The sequence below is a fragment of the Mus musculus genome, chromosome 8 (genome assembly GCF_000001635.26).
Source record: "Mus musculus strain C57BL/6J chromosome 8, GRCm38.p6 C57BL/6J".
In the NCBI taxonomy this organism is placed as follows: domain Eukaryota; kingdom Metazoa; phylum Chordata; class Mammalia; order Rodentia; family Muridae; genus Mus; species Mus musculus.
In genome coordinates this window covers 4,520,393-4,541,784 of record NC_000074.6, presented here as the reverse complement: position 1 = coordinate 4,541,784, position 21,392 = coordinate 4,520,393, and the positions used below count along the sequence as shown (strand labels likewise).

Here is a 21,392-nt window from a genome sequence, read left to right as displayed (position 1 = left end):
ATGCCTTTAATCTCAGCACCTAGGAGGCAGAGGCAGGTGGATTTCTGAGTTCGAAGCCAGGCTGGTCTACAAAGTGAGTTCCAGGACAGCCAGGGCTACACAGAAAAACCCTGTCTCGAGGAAAGGAAAAAAAAAAAAGAAAAAAAGCTGTCTTTTTTTTTTTTTCACTGAATGGTTTTGGCTCCTTTGTCAAAGATCAATTGACCATAGGTGTGTGGCACATTTCTGGGTCTTCAATTCTATTCCATTTATCTACCTTTCTGTCTCTGTACCAATACCATGTTGGTTTTTATCACTATTGCTCTGTAGTATAGCTTAAGGCCAGGGATGGTGATTCCCCAGAAGTTCTTTCATTGTTGAGAATGATTTTTGATAACCTGGATTTTTTGTTATTCCGGATAAATTTGAGAAATGCTCTATCTCTGTGAAGAATTGATATGGAATTTTGACGGGGATTGCATTGAATCTGTAGATTACTTTAGGTATGATGGCCATTTTTTACTATATTATTCCTGCCAATCCATGAGCTTGGGAGATCTTTCCATCTTCTAAGGTCTTCTTCAGTTTCTTTCTTCAGAGACTTGAAGTTCTTGTCATACAGATCTCCCACTAAGATATTACATATTACTTGTGATTATTTTAAAGGGTGTCATTTCCCTAATAATTTCTTTCTCAGCCCCTTTATCCTTCGAGTAGAGGAAAGCTACTGATTTGTTTGAGTTAATTTTGTATTCAGCCACTTTGCTGAAATTGTTAGGAGTTCTCTCATGGATTTTTGGGTCACTTATGTATTCTATATCATCTGAAAATAGTGATATCTTGACTTCCTCCTTTCCAATTTGTATCCCATTGATCTTTTTGTTTTGTTTTGTTTTGTGTTTTGTATTTTGGGGTTTTGTTTTGTTTTGTTTTGTTTTTTGTTTTTTTGTTTTTTTCTAGACAGGGTTTCTCTGTGTAGCCCTGGCTGTCCTGGAACTCACTCTGTAGACCAGGCTGGCCTCTAACTCAGAAATCTACCTGCCTCTGCCTCCCAAGTGCTGGGATTAAGGGCGAGCGCCACCACTGCCCAGTGTATCCCATTGATCTTGTTTTGTTGCCTAATTGCTCTGACTAGAACTTCAAGTACTGTATTAAATAGATAGGGAGAGAATGGGCAGCCTTGTCTCATCCCTGATTTTAGTGGGATTGCTTCAAGTTTCTTTCCATTTAGTTTGATGTTGGCTATTGACTTGCTGCATATTGCTTGTATTATATTTGGGTATGGGCCCTGAATTCCTATTCTCTCCAATACTTTTAGCATTCTGAGAGTTTCCTCTTCATTTAGCTGTTTGCAAGTGTTTGAGTTTTTTGTTATAATCAATTAACTTATATTTTCACTCCATATTTTATTCTTCCTTCCCCAATCTACCCTCCAACTGTTCCACATCCCATACCTGTTTGAGTTTTATAAGGTTCGAGTTGTCAATTGTTGACCTTAATTTTGGGGTAAATAAAGTCATATTCCAAAAGTCCTTTCCTACACTCATGTCATATAGGATGCTGCCTAGATTTTCTTCTAGCAGTTTCAGGTTTCTTCTAGAATGTTTCAGGTTTAGTGTTCAAGATTTTGATCCATTTGGAATTAGAATGTACAGCATGATAGACACAGATCTAATTTTCTTCTTTTAAACATGGACAGCTAGTTTCCCCAGCACCATTTTTTGAAAGTGCTTTCTTTTCTCCAGTTTTAGTTTTTTCAATTTTTGTCAAATATTAAGTAGCTGAAGTTACATGTACTCATTTTTGGATCTTCAACTTTGTTTCAGTGATGGATGTGTCTGTTTTTGTGTCAATACTGTATTGACTTGTGACTTTAGCTCTGTAATGTATCTTAAGATTTGGAATTGTTTTTCCCTTCAGCACTTTTTCTTCCTGTTCAGGTTATTTTTTCTATCCAGGACCTTTTGTGACTTCATATAACACTTAGGATAGTCCTATTTCTGTGAAGAATAAGATGGGGATTTTAATTGAGATTTCATTGAATATTGATGGAATAGTAGATTGGTGGAATAGTTATTTTCATGATATTAAATCTACCCATCTTTGAACATGTAATGTCTTTTCATCAATTACTGTTTATGGTGGAGAAGAGTTAATGAAAATAACAAATTCAGTGATTTCACAGAAATATTGAGGTAAACTTGCATTAGATGACACTTGTACATTTTTCTTGTTTCTCTACAATGGTTCAGAGATAGCATCATTAGAGTACTGATTAGAGAAAATATGCGTCACAGATTTTTAGAGCTAATAGCATCCATAATTAAGTAGTAAAATGAGGAGGGAATTGGGAAAATGAGAATAGAGAGAGTAAAATATGAATGAGAAGATTAGTACATGTTTTATGGGCATGAATAATAGTAGATAAAATATCTTACAGCAGTTCACCAAGGCATTGACAGGGGTGTATTCTGTGCAGGCAATTGTCTCCAGGATGCCCAGGGAAATTCTAAACTCCAAGCTCCTGTGCCTCTTTTCAGCTTCCATAAACTCACCTGGTTATGCTCCAGTCATCAAGCCACCCACTGCTTGCCTCTCTGTACACTGGGTTAAAATATTTCCACCTGCTGTTTTTCTAGTGTCCATGTCTAGAGGGGAAAGAACCTCATTGGCTGCTACCTTTGTCCTTGACCTGATGCAGACAAGATGGTGAAACTTGGTGCTAGCTTGGCTATTCTTTTGGAAAGAAAAATTCCAATAAGCTTATTTCTTTTTTCCTTTCTATGCTAAATAATAGTAGAGTCTACTATTCCTTACTGGGACTCTAGTCTTTCATTGAGTCTTTTAATCCATCATCACACCCAGGAATCTCCTGAACCATGAATATAGTTTTAAAATCTTGTATTTCCAATTTAAGGAAGAGAATTTTATCTACTGTATGTAACTAAAGCATGTTCACTAACAGTGTGTATGTAAATGCTGTGGGTTTTCATTATTGACAACATATCTTTAGGATGAGTTTGGAGGTTTCTATCAGAGACACATTAGCTGTTACTTTTGAATTTGTAATGATGTACAATGGTGTGGTTGGTAGAAGTAGAAGCCACTTACCTCATGGCAACCAGGTAGCAAAAATAGAGGTAGCTTTAAGCCATTGTTGCAATATTACTCCCAATAACAAGCCTCCAATCAATAACTTCCTTTCCTTTTAAAAACTATGTTTTATTTCCATTATTTGTATGAATACACAAATATCTACCTATTGAGTGCAGGTGCCCATGGAGGCCAAAAGAGGCTAGTTGATCTCCTGAATCTGGAGTTACAGGACGTTTTGAGTCGTGTAAAATGGGCTCTGGGACCCAAATTCAGCACCTCTGCAAGAGTGTTACATGCTGAGCTATTTTCCTAAGCTCTCTCCAATTAAAGGCTTCACCATGTCCAAGTCACACCACAGGTTAAAGGCCATCACCATTAATTGAATGTGTCATGTACAAGCAATAGCAGCATCCATTTATTTATGGATACAAAAACTATGTTCATTAATGATCCAGTTCTATGCTTACTAGAGCGGTAGGCAAAAATCAGAATTATAACTTACACATGTCTGATTTTCTTCAGACTCCCCAGTCCATATGCAGTGAAAGTTGTGGTCCTGGATTTAGAAAATCCCTCCAAGAAGGAAATGTGACCTGTTGTTTTGACTGCATTCCATGCCCAGAGAATGAAATTTCCAATGAGACATGTAAGTGTGTGCTGTATGGAAAAATTCTCTACTTCTAATGTAGAGCCCCATTCTTATGAGGATTGAGGGCATCTGAACTCAGATTCTCACACTTACTGAAAACATTTGACAATGATCCATCTCCCTAGTCCAAGTTGTTTTATTAGTAAGAAAATGAATATTAAGTGTAGTGGTGCACACCTTCTGCATTCAGGAGGCAGAGATAAGCAGATCTCTGAGTTTATAATCAGCATGGTTTACATAACAAGTTCCAGGACAGCCAGGGCTATATAACAAGAACTTGTTTTTAAAATAATTTTATAGCAAATAACTTGCCTTGCCACAGATGTCTTTGATTGCTACCCCAGGGCTTAAAGGACTTTCATCAGTGCTCCTCTCCATGTCTTCTGAGGTTATGGACAACACACAAGGAATGACTCTGTGCATTCACACTCACATTCACATGCTACCTCATTCAGGTTCCAGTACACAAAAGATGATTGACAGGAGTGATTTGAATGTGAGAATAGTTAAAACTCCTCTCTCCTTCTTTACATACTGGGAGGAGCTCCTGGGGAAAGGGGGTTGGAATGAGACAGACAAAAGATTATTTTCAGGTTTTTCACCACCCTGAAGTCAAAGCAAATGTTTCCTTAGTGGATTTTTCTCCATACTTCTCTGAATATGGTCAAGTGTGATCAAATCCTTCAAATATCTGTGACCAAAGAGGAAAGACAAACATGATATGCCACTCTCATTCTTAGAATTCTCACACTTGCCTTCAGGCTTAAAACATAGGCAGCTCTCTATTCCCTCAGAATCAAGGAAGTATCTAAAAATATTTTTCATCCATTTTCAAGGGAACCACTTTTCACCTCATTCTGTGAGTCTTAATTCCCCCACAGTGCTGAACTCCAAGTTTAGGTAAGAAATTCCTCCCTGAACAAAGATTCCATTCTCTCCCCCCTCACAAGGATGAGGCCATATTGTATTTCAAAATGCAGTTAGTCCAATTTCCAAAGTTCCCATAGTCTATAACAGTCTCAATACTGTTTAAAAGTCCAAAGTTCAAAGTCTCTTCTGAAATTCAAGGCAATCTCTTAACTGCCACCCCCAGTAAAATATGTCAAAATACTGATCATATACTTCCAACATAACATGACATAAAATAAGCATTACCATTTCAAAAGGGAAGAAAAGGACCAAAGTGAAGAAATACTGATTCAGTGCAAGACCAAAAACCAGCAGGGCAAACCAAATTCTGCATCCCCATTTCTGATACCAAAGTATTTTTCATTACTCCAACTCCTTCCAGCTTTGTTGTCTGCAACACACTTCTCTCTTGGATTCATTCCACAACTGGTCAGCAGTGTCCCTCAGCAGATATCCCACAACTGTGGCATTTCCAGTATCTGAGGGTCTCCAACATAATCTCGACTTCATCTTCACAGCTTCACTCAGTGGCCTCTTTGGGCCCCAATTAAGGGACACCCCTATAACAAGCCTGGCAACTTTCTTAGTTATGGGAGAAGATTCCACAGCTCCTTGAAAGGATTCTTGACTCTAAATCCAGAACCATGTGGGTGAGACTGCCACCACTCTGTTATTTGCTGGGGCTGGAACATGGCCCCCTCATTCAACTACATCTTTATTTGCTTTCTTTTGTCAATGGTTTCTTTCACTGCTTTAGCTTTTCCTTAATTTCTTTCCACAGTTTGGAAGCTTAGCTGGGTGAGATCTTTCCCTGAGGTCACCACTCCCTTAATTGATTTAGCATCAGGCATTTCTTTACATGTTTCATCTCCTGAACACTGGTCTTAGCACCATTATATTTTCTGGTGCTCATTTTCTGGTGCTCTCCTCAAACCATACATTCTGGTTTTCTCCTTGCTCAGATTACTTCTTTTCATTATAGATCTGCATAAGGGTGACCACTAACAACCATGTAGCAGTGAATACTAGACAGTATTCACTTCATTTAAACAGTATTTAGACTGTTATAAACTATGGGAACTTTGGAAATTGGGTTAACTGCCTTTTGAAATACGATATGGCCTCATACTAGTGAAAACTAGAAATCTCCTCTACCAGTGCCATTAATCTAAATTTCTTCAATTTAGCCGCAGACTGATTATGTTTTACACAAAGCCAGAAAGCTGCCACATTCTTTGCCAAAATATCACAAGAACAATCTCTAGGCTAGGTAGTAATATTCTTCTCCTGTGAAGTCTCTTGAGCCAGGCCATTATAAGCTACATTGCTCTCTGCACCACTGTCTTCCATGCTCCAACTAAGATGGCACATTAAGCCCCACTTAAATCATCCAACCACTGTTTTGGCCTCACATTCCTACAAGAAACATGGTCAGGCCAGTCACAGAAACATCTCAGTCCTGTTATCAACTGCTGACTTGGATACTGTTCTACTGCTGTGAAGATCCACAATGACCATGACAACACCTATAAAATAAAGCATTTGTTGGGTCTTGCTTAGTTTCAGAGGTTTAGTCCATTATCATCATTGTAGGAAGCCTGATGGCACATTGATAGATATGGTGCTGAAGAAATAGCTCAGAGTTCTACATCTTGATCTGCAGGCAACAGGAAGAGAGCCACTGGGCCAGACTTTGGCTTTTGAAAGCCTCAAAGCCTACCCCCAGTGGCCCCTCTGACAAGATCACACCTTCTAATCCTCAAGTACTGTCATTCACTGATGGTACTATGTATCTGAATATATGAGCCATGGGTACCATTCTTATTCAAACCACCACAACACACATGGCATGCAAGGGGAAATGAGAAGACAACTGTGGGAGATCAGTTGTCTCCTTTCACCTTTTTGCAGGTCCAGGAATAAAACTCAAGTTGTCAGGCTTGCAAAGCAAGTGCTTTCCCCAACTAAACAATCTGGCCTGTGGCTCCAACTGGATAATTTTGGTTAAAAATACAACTCCCTCCCCACAGGCACCCTTTAGCTTCTACCCGAGTATGTTGATGTACACTGAATTAGAGTTCAGGGCAGCTTCTGTGGATGTTTAGAGTGTTCTGTGAACCCTTGCATTCTTAGTATATGGGATAGACTTTAGAAACAGGAAAACCAAGTTTTCTACTTTCTCAAGCACAGTGATGATACTGATGATAGTAGTAGAGTGGTGTGGAGGGGTGAGGTGTTGCACGCATGCACACGCATAGATGTATCACTCTCCACCTTCTTTTTTTTGAGACAGGATCTTTCACTGAAACTGCAGCCTAATTTGGCTTACACTAGCTAGCTAGCAAGCTTGAGAGACCTTCCTGTCTCTGTCAGACCAGTTCTGAGATGATAGGTGCTTGGAGTTGTACTTGCACTTTTACATGGCAAACCAGTTCTGAGATGATTGATAGGTGCCTGGAGCTGTACTTGTGCTTTTATATGGGTGCTGGGAATTGAACGGAAGTCCTCATACTTACATGACCCATATTTTACTAAGATATTTCCCAGCCCCCTCAGTGGATTTTGTCTATGATCTACTCCCTCTTTTCCCACTTTAATAAGTAACTTGACACAGCTGTCACCATGTTCCTTCTCAGCATCTATTTCATACAGAACATCAGAATCCCTTCTCAGTTTGCTTCTAGGACCTGCCACTCAAAAATATTTTTAAAATGTGTTCTCTAGTAGTTTTATACATGGATCCTCCCATATTCCCTTCTCAATTTCAGGTCGTCTTTATTTTTTGTTTGTTTGATCACTTTTGATTTTATAACCCACTAAATCCAATTAGTGCTGCTAAAACACACACCTACTAGAAAATGGTTGACTTACCAGGAATATCCCAGAAGGAAACTGACTTTCCTTCCTCCAAAGTCATAAACTCCTCACAGCCTCGGCTAGAGTGGGAGCTCATAAGCCCCTCCCTGGTCCATATGAAAATGTTAGCTGTCTTAATCTTATGCAAGTCTTGTTCAGGCAAACACATCTGCTATGAGTTAATGGGTGTAGCTGCCATATCATGTCCAGAAAATAGTCCTGCAGCATTCCTCCTCAGTGTTTTTGCTTTTTACTCTTTCTACCTCCTCTTCAGAGATGGACCCTAGGCTTTGGGAAGAGGAGTGAGATATACATATCCCATCCAAAACTTTGGTTTACTGGGGTTGTTTCGGAAAAGTCTCCTTTTCTCTTTGGCTTTTTACCCTAGAGTGGAGAGGAAGTGATATCCCCACTTCCTTAACATTTTGTTTGGTGGTCTTTGTTGAGGTCAGCTGAATCTTTTGTAAATCTAACATTTACTATCTTTTAACAAGGCATAGGCTAAAGAAGAGAGAATTGCAATGGAGAGATGGCTCAGTAAGTAAAGCTCTTACCCATAAACATGGGAGCTTTGGTAAATTTTTAACAATTGTGAACCTCCCTTTTCACCCAGGGCTGCTGGCCATTGGCAGTCAAGGACAAAGAGAGTGGGGGTGGGGGAGCTGGATCCAGAGAATGTGAGTACAGTGGGGGTGGGGGAGCTGGATCCAGAGGATGTGAGTACACAAGGTCACTGACCTCTAGGATAAGCTTCAGTAAGACAGCTCAACTTTATTTAGGGTGAACTTTATTTGCTAGGCAGGTTCTTGTAAGGAAAGAGGAAGTTGAACCTATAATCTGGCCATAGACTATGAGGGAATTACAGGCAGTAAGGACTAATAGGAGAGCTTTTCCAGCCATGAACTGCAACCTTAATAACAGGGTCTTCCAACAAACAATCACATAAAAACCAGGTGTGGTGGTGGTGGCCTGTGCCTGTAATTTCAGCATTATGGGGCAGGGGGAACAAATACAAATCCCTGACACTCCCTGGCCAGTCAGACTAGCCTAATCAGCAATCCCCAGAGACCACATATTATAAAACAAATTAGATGGCTCATGAGGAATGTACCTTAAGTTGACCTCTGGGTGCCATGTGTATGAATACAAGCATGCATACATATTCATGCACACATGCGCTCCAGCACAACTACAAATATTCCCTTATACACACACAATATAAAGACTCCAGGATTGAAAATACTACTGCTCAAACCTCACTACATTTATTTTGCAAGCGAGCGAGCGAGCGAGAAAGAGAGAGAGAGAGAGAGAGAGAGTCAAGTACTGGCCATTGGCAGTCAAGGACAAAGAGAGTGGGGGTGGGGGAGCTGGATCCAGAGAATGTGAGTACAGTGGGGGTGGGGGAGCTGGATCCAGAGGATGTGAGTACAGTGGGGGTGGGGGAGCTGGATCCTGAGGATGTGAGTAGAGTCCAGTGGGGGTGGGTGACATAGATCGGGAGGATGTGAGTACAGTGGGGGTGGGGGAGCTGGATCCAGAGGATATGAGTACAGTGGGGGTGGGGGAGCTGGATCAAGAGCATGTGAGTACAGTGGGGGGTGGGGGAGCTGGATCCAGAGGATGTGAGTACAGTGGGGGTGGGGGAGCTGGATCCAGAGGATGTGAGTACAGTGGGGGTGGTGGAGCTGGATCCGGAGGATGTGAGTACAGTGGGGGTGGGGGAGCTGGATCCAGTCGATGTGAGTTCAGTGGGGGTGGGGGAACTTGATCCAGAGGATATGAGTTCAGTGGGGGTGGGGGAGCTGGATCCGGAGGATGTGAGTACAGTGGGGATGGGGGAGCTGGATCCCGGAGGATATGAGTACAGTGGGGGTGGGGGAGCTGGATCCAGAGGATGTGAGTACAGTGGGGGTGGGGGAGCTGGATCAGGAGGATGTGAGTACAGTGGGGGTGGGGGAGCTGGATCCAGAGGATGTGAGTACAGTGGGGGTGGGGGAGCTGGATCCAGAGGATATGAGTACAGTGGGGGTGGGGGAGCTGGATCCAGAGGATGTGAGTACAGTGGGGGTGGTGGAGCTGGATCCGGAGGATGTGAGTACAGTGGGGGTGGGGGAGCTGGATCCAGAGGATGTGAGTACAGTGGGGGTGGGGGAGCTGGATCCAGAGGATATGAGTACAGTGGGGGTGGGGGAGCTGGATTAAGAGCATGTGAGTACAGTGGGGGTGGGGGAGCTGGATCCAGAGAATGTGAGTACAGTGGGGGTGGGGGAGCTGGATCCAGAGGATGTGAGTACAGTGGGGGTGGGAAGCTGGAATAGGAGGATGTGAATACAGTGGGGGTGGGGGAGCTGGATCCAGAGGATGTGAGTACAGTGGGGGTGGGGGAGCTGGAATAGGAGGATGTGAGTACAGTGGGGGTGGGGGAGCTGGATCCGGAGGATGTGAGTACAGTGGGGGTGGGGGAGCTGGATCCAGAGGATGTGAGTACAGTGGGGGTGGGGGAGCTGGATCCGGAGGATGTGAGTACAGTGGGGGTGGGGGAGCTGGATCCAGAGGATGTGAGTACACAAGGTCACTGACCTCTAGGATAAGCTTCAGTAAGACAGCTCAACTTTATTTAGGGTGAACTTTATTTGCTAGGCAGGTTCTTGTAAGGAAAGAGGAAGTTGAACCTATAATCTGGCCATAGACTATGAGGGAATTACAGGCAGTAAGGACTAATAGGAGAGCTTTTCCAGCCATGAACTGCAACCTTAATAACAGGGTCTTCCAACAAACAATCACATAAAAACCAGGTGTGGTGGTGGTGGCCTGTGCCTGTAATTTCAGCATTATGGGGCAGGGGGAACAAATACAAATCCCTGACACTCCCTGGCCAGTCAGACTAGCCTAATCAGCAATCCCCAGAGACCACATATTATAAAACAAATTAGATGGCTCATGAGGAATGTACCTTAAGTTGACCTCTGGGTGCCATGTGTATGAATACAAGCATGCATACATATTCATGCACACATGCGCTCCAGCACAACTACAAATATTCCCTTATACACACACAATATAAAGACTCCAGGATTGAAAATACTACTGCTCAAACCTCACTACATTTATTTTGCAAGCGAGCGAGCGAGCGAGAAAGAGAGAGAGAGAGAGAGAGAGAGTCAATGTGAGAGGGAGTACATATACCATAGTGCACATATGAAATTGGGGAGTCAGTCATCACCCTTCTATTTTGCTTGAGACCATGTCTCTTCACAGATGCATTAGCTAGGCTAGATGTCCCATGAGCTCCTGAGACAAATTCTGTCTCTGTCTCCCATCTTATTGTAGGGGTGAACTGGGATTACTGACATTTGTGCTGCTACATTCAGCCTTTATCTGGGTCCTGGGAATCCAAACTCACATCATCAGGCTTGTGTAGCAAGTGCATTTACCTGGTGAGCCATCTGTCCCCAGCCCAGGAAATGCTTCATAGGAAGTCAATATTGTAACCAAACTGAAGCTATGTAGTGTACATTCCTAAGTTTCTAGAAATGGGAAAAATAATGGTATCAGAATCTTCAAAGCAACGTATAATTGAACTAGGAGGAGAAATCATAACTTTGTCCATGTCATGATGCAGTAGTTGCATTATTCCCTGCATAATGTCCTTTTATTTGATGCCTGAAGGAACAAAGGAAGGCTATCAGGCTAACCTACTCAAATAAGTGGGTGAAGAAGAGGGGCTGTGAACAAAAGAATAATGAACATGAAATAACAAAAATGTACATTTCACCAGATGTGGATCAGTGTATGCAGTGCTTAGACCATCAATATGCCAACACAACTCGGGACCACTGCCTCCAAAAGTCTATGACCTTCCTGGATTATGAAGATCCCATGGGGATAGGTCTGTCCTGCATAGCCTTGTGCTTCTCTGCATTGTCAGCTCTAGTTCTTGGCATCTTTCTGAAGCAGAAAAACAGTCCTATTGTGAAAGCAAATAACCGCACTCTCAGCTACATCCTGCTGGTCGCCCTTAACCTCTGATTTTCTGTTCTTTTCTCTTCATTGGCCATCCCAACACAGCCACTTGCATCCTACAGCAGACCACATTTGAATGGTGCTCACGGTGGCTGTTTCCACTGTCTTGGCCAAAACTATTACTGTGGTTCTAGCCTTCAAGGTCACTGCTCCAAGAAGAAGAATCAGGTGGTTGTTGGTAACACGGGCACCTAACTTCATAGTTCCCATCTGCACCTTGATCCAGATTATCCTGTGTGGAATCTGGCTGGCAAACTCTCCTCCCTAGATTGACACAGATACACATTCTGAACATGAACATATTGTCATCATGCGCAACAAGGGCTCAGTCCCTGCCTTCTACTGTGTGCTGGGATATCTGGGGGCTCCGGCCCTGGGAAGCTTCACCATGGCTTTCCTGGCCAGGAATCTACCCGACACTTTCTATGAAGCCAAGTTCCTGACATTCAGCCTGCTGGTGTTCTGCAGCGTCTGGGTCACCTTTCTCCCTGTCTACCACAGTACCAAGGGAAAGGTCATGGTGGCTGTGGAGGTCTTCTCCATCTTGGTCTCCAGTGCAGGACTTCTAGGCTGTATCTTTGCCCCCAAGTGCTACATCATTTTGTTAAGACCACAAAGGAACTCTATTCAGGGTCACAGGGACAAAATACATTATAGTTATAGTTATAAGACTTAGTAAACTTTTTATTAATTGTTCAAGTTAGAACATTATTACATTTTCATACATATATTTTATTCCTATTCATCCCCCTAACAAGCTAATACCCCCATCCCCTCTATCTGTCTCCTCTTGTTCCTTATCTTAAAACAATCTTTATTTCTATATTCATATGTATGTTTCATTACCCCCCTCTTTTCCAGCTCCCTCACTTTCTTCCCTCTCTTGGCTACTTTCTACTTTCATGTGATTGGGGAGAGAGAAAGAATGGATGCCAGCTACATATGATATTTATACTTATGACCATGGCTTTAGTCACATAATTTAACAATTTCCAAATCCATAATTTTCCTTTTAAATGTAATGACTTTATTCATTTTTAAGGTTGAATAAATGCTACTGTAAATATGTTCCATACTTACTTTATCAATTCACCTGTTGATAGATATCTAGCATTCTTCCTTTTTGAACCTACCATGCAAGTACAACAATAACCTTGGATGTGCAAATACCTTTACTGATGTCTTCTGGGTCTATATGCCCAAGTGTGGTATAGTTAGATTCAATAATGTTCTATTTTTAATTTTTTAAGTAACTTCTATACTATCTTATACCATAGTAGAAAAAAAAAACTATTACATGTAATAAAAATCACAAAGGAAAGAAGATCATGTGTCCGGTCAGCTTTCTGAGGTTTCAGACTTTATGGAGACTGGCAAAGAGATCAGTGAATTTGTAGCACTTACTTTCCCTACGGTCTAAGCTATTGATGAAATTCACCACCATCACTACCACCACTACATCTCCAAAATCCAGAAGAGACATATAAACCAGAAGATGTGTAGCTTACAACACAAAACACAAGAAACATTAAAAAGTAATGCAACGCTCTGAGATAGGTAAAATATCAGATGAGTATTTCAAAGTTTTCTTATTAAAAAAAATGATCAATGACCTGAAAGTAAATATTCAATGCGAAAATTAATCCAATACAGGACCTACAGAGAAAGTCATCAATACAAAAGAAAAAGGCAGCAAAATAGATGAAAAAACTCAGCAAGATGAAAGGAAACTTACCAATGAAGCTGAGAAGAGGAGGGGCAAAGGGGTTGAAAATGAAAACAAAACCAAAAGCGCATAATAAGAAGCATGGACAATGGACTCGAAAAAACAGAAGAAAGAATATCAGGATGGAGAGGAGAGGAGAAATAATACATATAGGCACCAATAAGCAAAAAGTAAATTATCATAACCACAATGTTCAAGGAAGACCAAACCCAAGAACCCACAGGACTAGTGAAGTAAACACCAAAGGTACAGCATTTCCATTCAACATTAAGGCAGAAGCTTCCCCAAGCCCAGAAGAAGAAACAAACATTCAAACATAAGTGACATTCAAAATCCCAAACTAACGAAATCAGGGAAGAACCTCTCCATGACATCTTATAGTCAAGATGTCAAAGATACAAAGCAAAGAAACAGTATTAGATGCTATATAAGGAAAACACCAACTCACCTACAAAAGCAAAGCACCAGAGTACTATCAGCAACCGTGAACCAAGAAATCATGAAATGATGTAATTCAAGTCTCAAAAGCAGGTAATTGCTAGTCAAGACTACTATGCAAGCAAAGTGGTCTTCTGAATTTGAAAACAAATAAGGACATTTCAACATAACCACACTGAAGGAGTCCCTGACCACCAAGCCAGCACTGCAGAAGACACTAAAGGAATACTGCAAGCAAAAGAAGAAATTTCAATCACATGGCCACACAGGAAAGAATAGATTTAATGAACAGGCTAGCTGAACAAAGGAGAGCTGGAAGGAGCCCGTTATATCCAACAAAGTAAACCAGATACTAATGTGGGACAATATAAAGAACAAACAATAATCCAACCAACAAAAATGACAAAAAATTGTCGATATTTTTCAATGATAATCTACAAGTAATGGCCTCAACTTGACAAAAAAACAAACAAACAAACAAACAAACAAAAAACGGAGATGCAAACTGATTGACTGGATTAAAAACTGCAAAGGAACTTCCATGGAGAACAGTGGAAGGCCACCACTTGACTATTCCATGGAGAACAGTGGAAGGCCACCACTTGACTATTCCATGGAGAACAGTGGAAGGCCACCACTTGACAGAGGTGACTAGGAAGAATGTGGAGGACTAGGGGCTGTGAAATACTCTGTATGGTATTTCAGTGAGGTCATTACATATTTGTCAATACTTACCAAATGTAAGGCACAAAATATGAACCCCAGTTTGGTATAGTGGGCACACATACAACTGCAGCATTTGGAAGACTATTGGGAGGGCAAGTTGAAAGGTAGCCTGATTTAATAAAGAAGAACAAGGAAGAAATAATGAACACTAATGTGAAGTGTAGACTTTGGGTGAGAATGTGTCACTGTGGACTGTACCACACACAGCACTGTAATGGAAAAATGTTGATGATGGGAGAGGCTTACACGTGATGGGCAAAGGGAGCAATGAAACCTCTCAACATTCTTATAAATTTCAAGCTCTAAATAGTTTTGAATCAGGGTTTCTTTGTGTATCGCTGCCTGTCTTGGACCTAGCTCTATAGACCACACTGGCCTCAAACTCACAGAGATCCATCTGTATCTGCCTCCCAAGTGCTGGGAGTAAAGACATGTCACCACCCAGCAACTAAATCATTCTTATAAAATGAAAATACAATCTATTCATATATTTAAGGGGAAAAATCTAGATCCAACTCTATGCTCTCTCCAAGAAACACACCCTCACTGATAAAAATCAAAAGTTGGAAAACATTCTTTTTTCTGCTTCAAAGATGCTTAATTTCTTTTTTTTATTTTTATTTTTTATTTTTTTTAATTAGGTATTTTCTTCATTTACATTTCCAATGCTATGCCAAAAGTCCCCCATCTCCCCCCCCCCTTTCTTGGCCCTGGCGTTCCCCTGTACTGAGGCATATAAAGTTTGCAAGACCAATGGGCCTCTCTTTCCACTGATGGCCGACTAGGCCATCTTCTGCTACATATGCAGATAGTGACACGAGCTCCAGGGGGTACTGGTTAGCTCATATTGTTGTTCCATCTATGGGGTTGCAGACCCCTTTAGCTCCTTAGGTACTTTCTCTAGCTCCTCCATTGGGGGCCCTGTGATCCATCCAATAGCTGAGTGTGAGCATCCACTTCTGTGTTAACATTCTGTCAAGAGCATTAAACCAAACACACCAAATGTTGTGACTCCAACTTCATAAAACAAACGCCAAATGGAAAAATTGATCCTTATACGATACTAGTAGGTGAATTCAATACTAAACTTTCATTTAGAGAGGTCATCCAAACTAAAAGTTAACAAAGATATACCATAGAGGAAATGGACTTAGCATATATAGAATATTCCATTCAATCAATATTAACAACCATATTTAGCTATACACAGTCTTCTTAGCAAGAAAAGGTGCCACTCAAGTGAGCAAGTCTCCTCATGTCAATTAACTTAATCAAAACACTCCCTAGAGGCCCATCTCCCAGATGACTCTAGATTTCATCGAGCTGACAATGGAGGTTAACTATCACAACTACCAGGTTAAGAACCCAGCATTACTCTGTACTGAGGTTATTAGTAAGGTCAGTGTGCATTTTAAGTTTATTGGTCCTAAATTTTATGATTACGTAAAAGGTAATGTGTTTTGTCCTGACATTCGCATAAACACGAATGACTCGCTCATTCACTCATTACTCTTCCTGTGCTCCTCCCATACTGTCCCTTTCTGGTTGGTTCTTTACTCTTCCATTTCTGTGTCACATGGATTACATTCTTCAACTCGATTATCTTTCTTTCTTTTATTTTTGTTTCAAGACAGGGTTTCTCTATGTAACAGACCTGTCCTGGACTTGCTTGGAAAACCAGGCTGGCCTTGAACTCAGATTTGTCTGCCTTTGCCTCCCAAGTGCTGGGATTAAAGGTGTGCACCACCATACCTGGCCCATGACCCCTATATTTTCATAACTTATAAATATATAAATGCAAACACACACACAAATATTTATCGTTTGAATCTAAGTTTTGCATAAAAGAAAACATTAAGCATTTGTCTGTATATTATTCTACCAAACATGACTTCCAGTTATATCCATTTTTTCTGCAGCTATCATGATTTATTCTTTACAGCTAAAAAAAAGAAAGAAAACAATCCATTGTGTCCACATAACTCTATGCATTTTTGTTGTTGTAGTTGTTTTTCTAGGTTGGTGCTCCTTCCCAGGCTGGCCTCAAACCTACAATCTTCCTGCCTCAGCATGCAGAGTACTGTGATTTCAGACTTGTGGTCACACCTTGTTTCCATCTCTCAAGTTCTCTAGAAGCTGTTTCTCTCATCAGTGGCCCTCTGTCTTCTGTCTTGAATACCCTTTCCTGTTCTTTCCCAGTTTTCTCATCCATGCACTATCTACAGCGTTTTTTCTCTTTCTTTTTTTCTTCTTTTTTCTTGATCCCTACTAACCCACTCCTTTCCTATCGGTTGCTTTGTCTTCTTGTCTCTTTCACAAGTCTCTATGCATTCTCTACCAATGCACCCTCTGTTTCTCCTAAACTGTTGTTCTCTCAACAGAAGCCACAGTTCTCTTCCTTTTTCTCATATTTCTCCAGAAGGCAAAAATCTATCTCATCTCACTACCTTGTTCTGTACGCAGAGTTGGCCCTCATTCTTGCCCCAGCATTTTTCCTTCCTTTTCTCAGCTGTTTCTATCTCGGATTTTTGTATAGTTTTCTCTTCTGCAGTACCTGTTCCTTGACACACATGCACACACCCCCATTGTTTGTTTTGAAACTGGGCCCTGCTTTGTATCCCAGGCTTATATGTTCTTCCTGTCTATTGGCTTCTTCCTCCCTAGTGTTAAATGACAGTCATGAGTCACCATGCCAGGCTCTGCTCTTTGTACCAAAAGTCTTTATTTTTGGATGTTGCCTGAGATGACCTCTTTCCCCACTCTCTGATTCTCATTCTTCCATGACACTCAGTTCCTCTTGCATACTCCCAAAGATGGCAAGGTCTAACCATACATGGATCCTCTGGCTTTGGTTTCTGCGTTAAGTAATACTGGTCACTCAGCCTCCATCTTGGAGGAGGATGTTTTCCTATACCACTCCTAAAGGTAGTGACCGCACACCAAATCTTAGGTCTCCACTGTCTCAAGGGAATATAAAGACCCCAGGGTGGGCTGCAGGTTGCTTTAAGCAAGGGACTACAAGGACACCCACAGGTTTCTGCTCTACCCTCTGGCTTGGACAGCAGCAGAGAGGCTTCATCTAAGCTTAAGAATTTCTTTCCTACAGGTCAGCCTGTATCTGCTACCACCAACGTCCTGGAGAGCTACTATGAAGTAGAACAAAGTGAAGGCACTGACTGAGGAGCAGGGAGTATCTTCATGCTGTGGTGCTATACAGGCAAGAGTTGACATAAATCTTGATGTGGCAGTGAGGAATCCTGTCAACAGAGTACGTTATGGAGAGGAACTGCTGTGAAGGGAACTTAAGCTCTGGCGCAGAGAATTCATCGCTGTTGACGTTTTATTGGTCCTTGGAGCCAAAGCTCCCCACAGCCCCCAAGCTACAGCCTGGGGTTGGCTCAGGCCAGATGCAGAGTCCACTGCTCCCCCAGGTTCTGTCAAGCTGCTCAAAAGGATAAAGGGAGAGGAACAGAAGGGAAACAGATCATCAGTCTTCTTCCTACCTTGAGGTAGGGCCTCCCTGTCTCCCAGAATCACCAGCCCAGCATCTGAATATTCACAATGCTGGCGGCAACCCCTCAACATCAGTCCAAGGTTGTCTATGTGGCCCGGGTGTGCCCATTGGTCAGGCATGCTGCTGCCCGGCTCCGCGGGCCATTGGTAACAGCTACTCTAGACCCTCGAGCCATCCCATTCTTCAGCTGTGGACCTTCAGAAACTGGCTCGTCATCACTGGAGTCTGGTTCTTCCACATCGCTACGAATGTCCTCTGTCATCTATGAAAACAGATGGGGCCAGAGCTCAGAACAGTGAGGAGCTCTGGGCCAAGGAAGGGTCCCGGGGGCTGACCCTGTCCCAGGCCTCCATACCTGACCCTTATGCAGGAAACTGTAGAGCATGCGCAGGATGAGGCAGAACCAGTACACATGAAGAATCTGTAGCATCACCAAGAGCACAATAAAGAAGTAGTAGCCAAAGAAGGGGCCCGAGTTCTTGATGGAGTCATACACAGACGTGTAGATGACCCTAAGGCGGGAAGCAGAAAGGAATTTCACCAATTGGTACAGCTCCTCATTCCATGAAGTAGCGTAAATGGACTCTGTGCTCCCAAACCTCCCTGGTTCCCTCATCCTTACATGGTACCTCTCTTCCTCTGCTTATACTAAGACAGTGGAACATACAAGTTTGTCAACTGGCCTTTCTGAACTACAAACTCCAATGCAGTACCTAGTGTCCCACTGGCCCTTCTCAGTGACCCTTTATGGTTACTCATCTCTCCTTAGATACACATTGACTCTTTGCATCAACCTGAGACCTACCTACTCATCTCACAGAGCCACCAGAAGCCATTCAGAAACAATGTTCCTGAACCTGCTGTTCCTGTACCTCCTCCACCCTCTTGCCAGCTGTCCCCAGCACAGTCTTTGACCCCAGCTCTGATTATACCATCTCTTTTGCAAGGTCACAGTTCTTATTTCTTACACATACCCATTATTATTAAAACCAATCCTGCTATTTCAATGCAAAAGGAAAAAATCCAGCCACACACCCTTCGTCAATCTTTGCCCCCTGCTACTTTATTTCTTTTCCCCTTGAATCTCTTGTGCCTTCTAGGAGGAGCCCACACCTCTCCCTCCTCCCTCCTCTACATTAATCTCCCTCCTTCTCCTCCTCCTCCTCTCCTTCACCCCTCCTCCACACTCATCTCCCTTCTTCCTCCTCCTGTTCCTCCTTTCTTCCTTCTTCCACTCATCTCCCTTTCTTTTTCCTCCACACTCCTCCTCCTTCTCCATCTTCCACATCCTTTTTTTCTTTCCTTCTATATTCTCTATTTTTCTTCTTCCTCTCCTCTTTCCTTCTTACCTTCTTCCATCTTTTCCTCTGTCTTCTCCCTCTACATTCTTTTCCTCTTCCTTCTCTCTCTTCCTTCTCACTCCCTGCCCTCTTCTCTCTCCCCTCACCAATCTTGTACTTAACAGGCACTGAGCAAAAACTTTACTACTTAGTTCTGCTACACATTTCATAACTCCTCCATCAGTCTCCAATACACATTAGGGAGCTCCAGGATTTGGCTTGTATCCATACCTTACCTCCAGGTGACCCTGTCCAGCCTCCTGCTGCAAATGCCTACACACTGGCAACTCCTGCATTTATGCACCACCCTTCTAGAAAGCTTAGCCTGACATGCCATTTGCTTCTCCTGTGTCTACAAAGGAGCATAGGCTGCTCAAAACCAGCACAAAGCAGCTGAACACGTGATGCCCCTGAAGTTTCTCCTAGCCCTGATGGTGTTTCCTTAATCAGGTCTCCTCTAACCTGCTCTGGTTCATCTGCCCCAGCTTCCCAGCATCTGCCCTCAACTCCCCATGACTCCTACCTCCCTTCAGATGACATCCCATAAGATCCTTCATGGCTTGCCCTGGTCACCTACCTGCATTCATCTTATCCTTTTCTCTGTTGCAACCACGTGAACTCATTTCTGTTCTTCCAATACTGGAACACAGTCTCACCTCAGAGCCTTAGCTGTTCCTGCCACTTGGACCATTTTCCTCTATGATTAGTATGATTCGTGAGCTCCACTCATTCTCTATATACCATGGCTATCAGTGAAATGTCCCTTAAGAGTTATTCATCCGAGGCCAACTGCCTACACACTTGCTTCCTGTACACTTCCAGTTTTACTTCCTCTTCAGGGCTATCACTGCTTTGTGACTTGTTTCTGCTTGTTTGCCGCTCTCCCCTTTTTCTCACCCATATCAGTTAGCTCCAGGAGGGCAGTCATCTGCATTGCTCTCTTTAGTATTTCTTCACACTCTGACACATTCCAGGCTCAACAAATATAAGAATGTATTTACTGGACAATCTTAGCAACCAGGCACTCAGAAAGCGTCCTCCTCTCTCTTCCTGTTCTGGAGTGCACTGCATTACACTAGTGCTGCACTCAGTTTTCTGATTCTCTTACCTCTGTGCCTTTGCATATGTTGTGCTCTGCAAAAATCCCAGCCAACACCTCCAGTTCACTGAGGTAGGGCACCAAGGGTTAGGACTGCCCGAATCCTGGACACAGCCCTACCCTCTCCCTAAACCCTCAGGACTTACTGGGTGGGGAAGAATATGAGGCGCGTGTAGAAGAAGACTAAGGCAAACATGATGAAGAGAGCATCGCACCCTCGCCTAAAGTGGGCATAGTTGAGAATCTTACAACCCTGGGGAGTAAAACAAAGAGAAACAGGCTCAGGATGAACAACCCATGGAAAGTGGTGGATCAGATGAGGGAGATAATAAACTATGGGGTGAAGCCATGTGAACTAAGGTAAGGCCATATGTCTAGAACTACCTAGAAAGGATAAAGAATGAAAGAGTGGCAGAGACAAGACAGACATACAATTTTATCTCCAGGGAGATGGGGAGTGGTACCTCTAGTCCCCAAAAGGCTTGGAGGGGCAGGGCCTCATATAAAGGAGTCAGATAGAGATGGGGACTCCTGTCCCAGAGACCAGGAGGGAAAAGGCCTTATGTCACAGGGAAACTAAATAGGGAGGGTTGACCTTCCATAGAGGTTGAGTGGGCAGCAGCTTATCACCCTAGCAGATTAGGAGGGGCAAGCTCTCATCAAATACCCCCATTGTGGCAGGGCTTCCTCTCCATGCCCAAGAAAATAGCAGGGCTGGCAGGGCAAGTGTAGAGGTGAACCCACCTCCAGCAGGTAGTCGGAGCAGTCATGCAACAACAGTACCACAGCGCCAATGCGGAGCAAGTTGACGCTGTAGGAGAAGCCTATCAGTCCCACGGCCACAAAATGGTGCACCACCTGCTCCTTGAAGTCCTGCAGAAGACAGAGGGTCACCACCAGGACAAGCCTCTGTGGCTGGATGGCCACATGCCTGGAAGCAAGCCTTTTCAGAAGATCCATAAGGCCTCTGGATCCCAGACCTTCTGTGAGGAATCAAGAGCACCCCCAGGGTACAGTGCTGAGGCCAATTCTTC

At 42.8% G+C, this 21,392-nt stretch overlaps 1 protein-coding gene and 1 pseudogene across 9 annotated transcripts in view; one reads left to right on the top strand and one right to left on the bottom strand.

Annotated features, from left to right (window-relative positions):
• On the top strand, positions 3,595 to 12,170 carry Vmn2r-ps89 (vomeronasal 2, receptor, pseudogene 89; annotated as a pseudogene).
• Positions 12,182 to 21,392, bottom strand: part of Cers4 (ceramide synthase 4) — a 36,786-nt gene continuing 27,575 nt past the window's right edge. For 6 of the 9 annotated variants that reach the window (XM_030243732.1, XM_006508861.4, XM_006508863.3 and 3 more), the window contains 4 exons: positions 21,103 to 21,231; positions 20,505 to 20,611; positions 18,275 to 18,431; positions 12,182 to 18,181 (listed from right to left, as the gene is read on the bottom strand). In XM_030243732.1, coding sequence (XP_030099592.1) covers positions 18,005 to 18,181; positions 18,275 to 18,431; positions 20,505 to 20,611; positions 21,103 to 21,231 — 570 coding nt within the window. In that variant the 3' untranslated portion in view covers positions 12,182 to 18,004. Of the gene's footprint in view, positions 18,182 to 18,274; positions 18,432 to 20,367; positions 20,612 to 21,102; positions 21,232 to 21,392 lie in introns of all 9 variants that reach the window. The other 3 variants (XR_003947330.1, XR_003947331.1, NM_026058.4) reach the window with 2 other exon arrangements.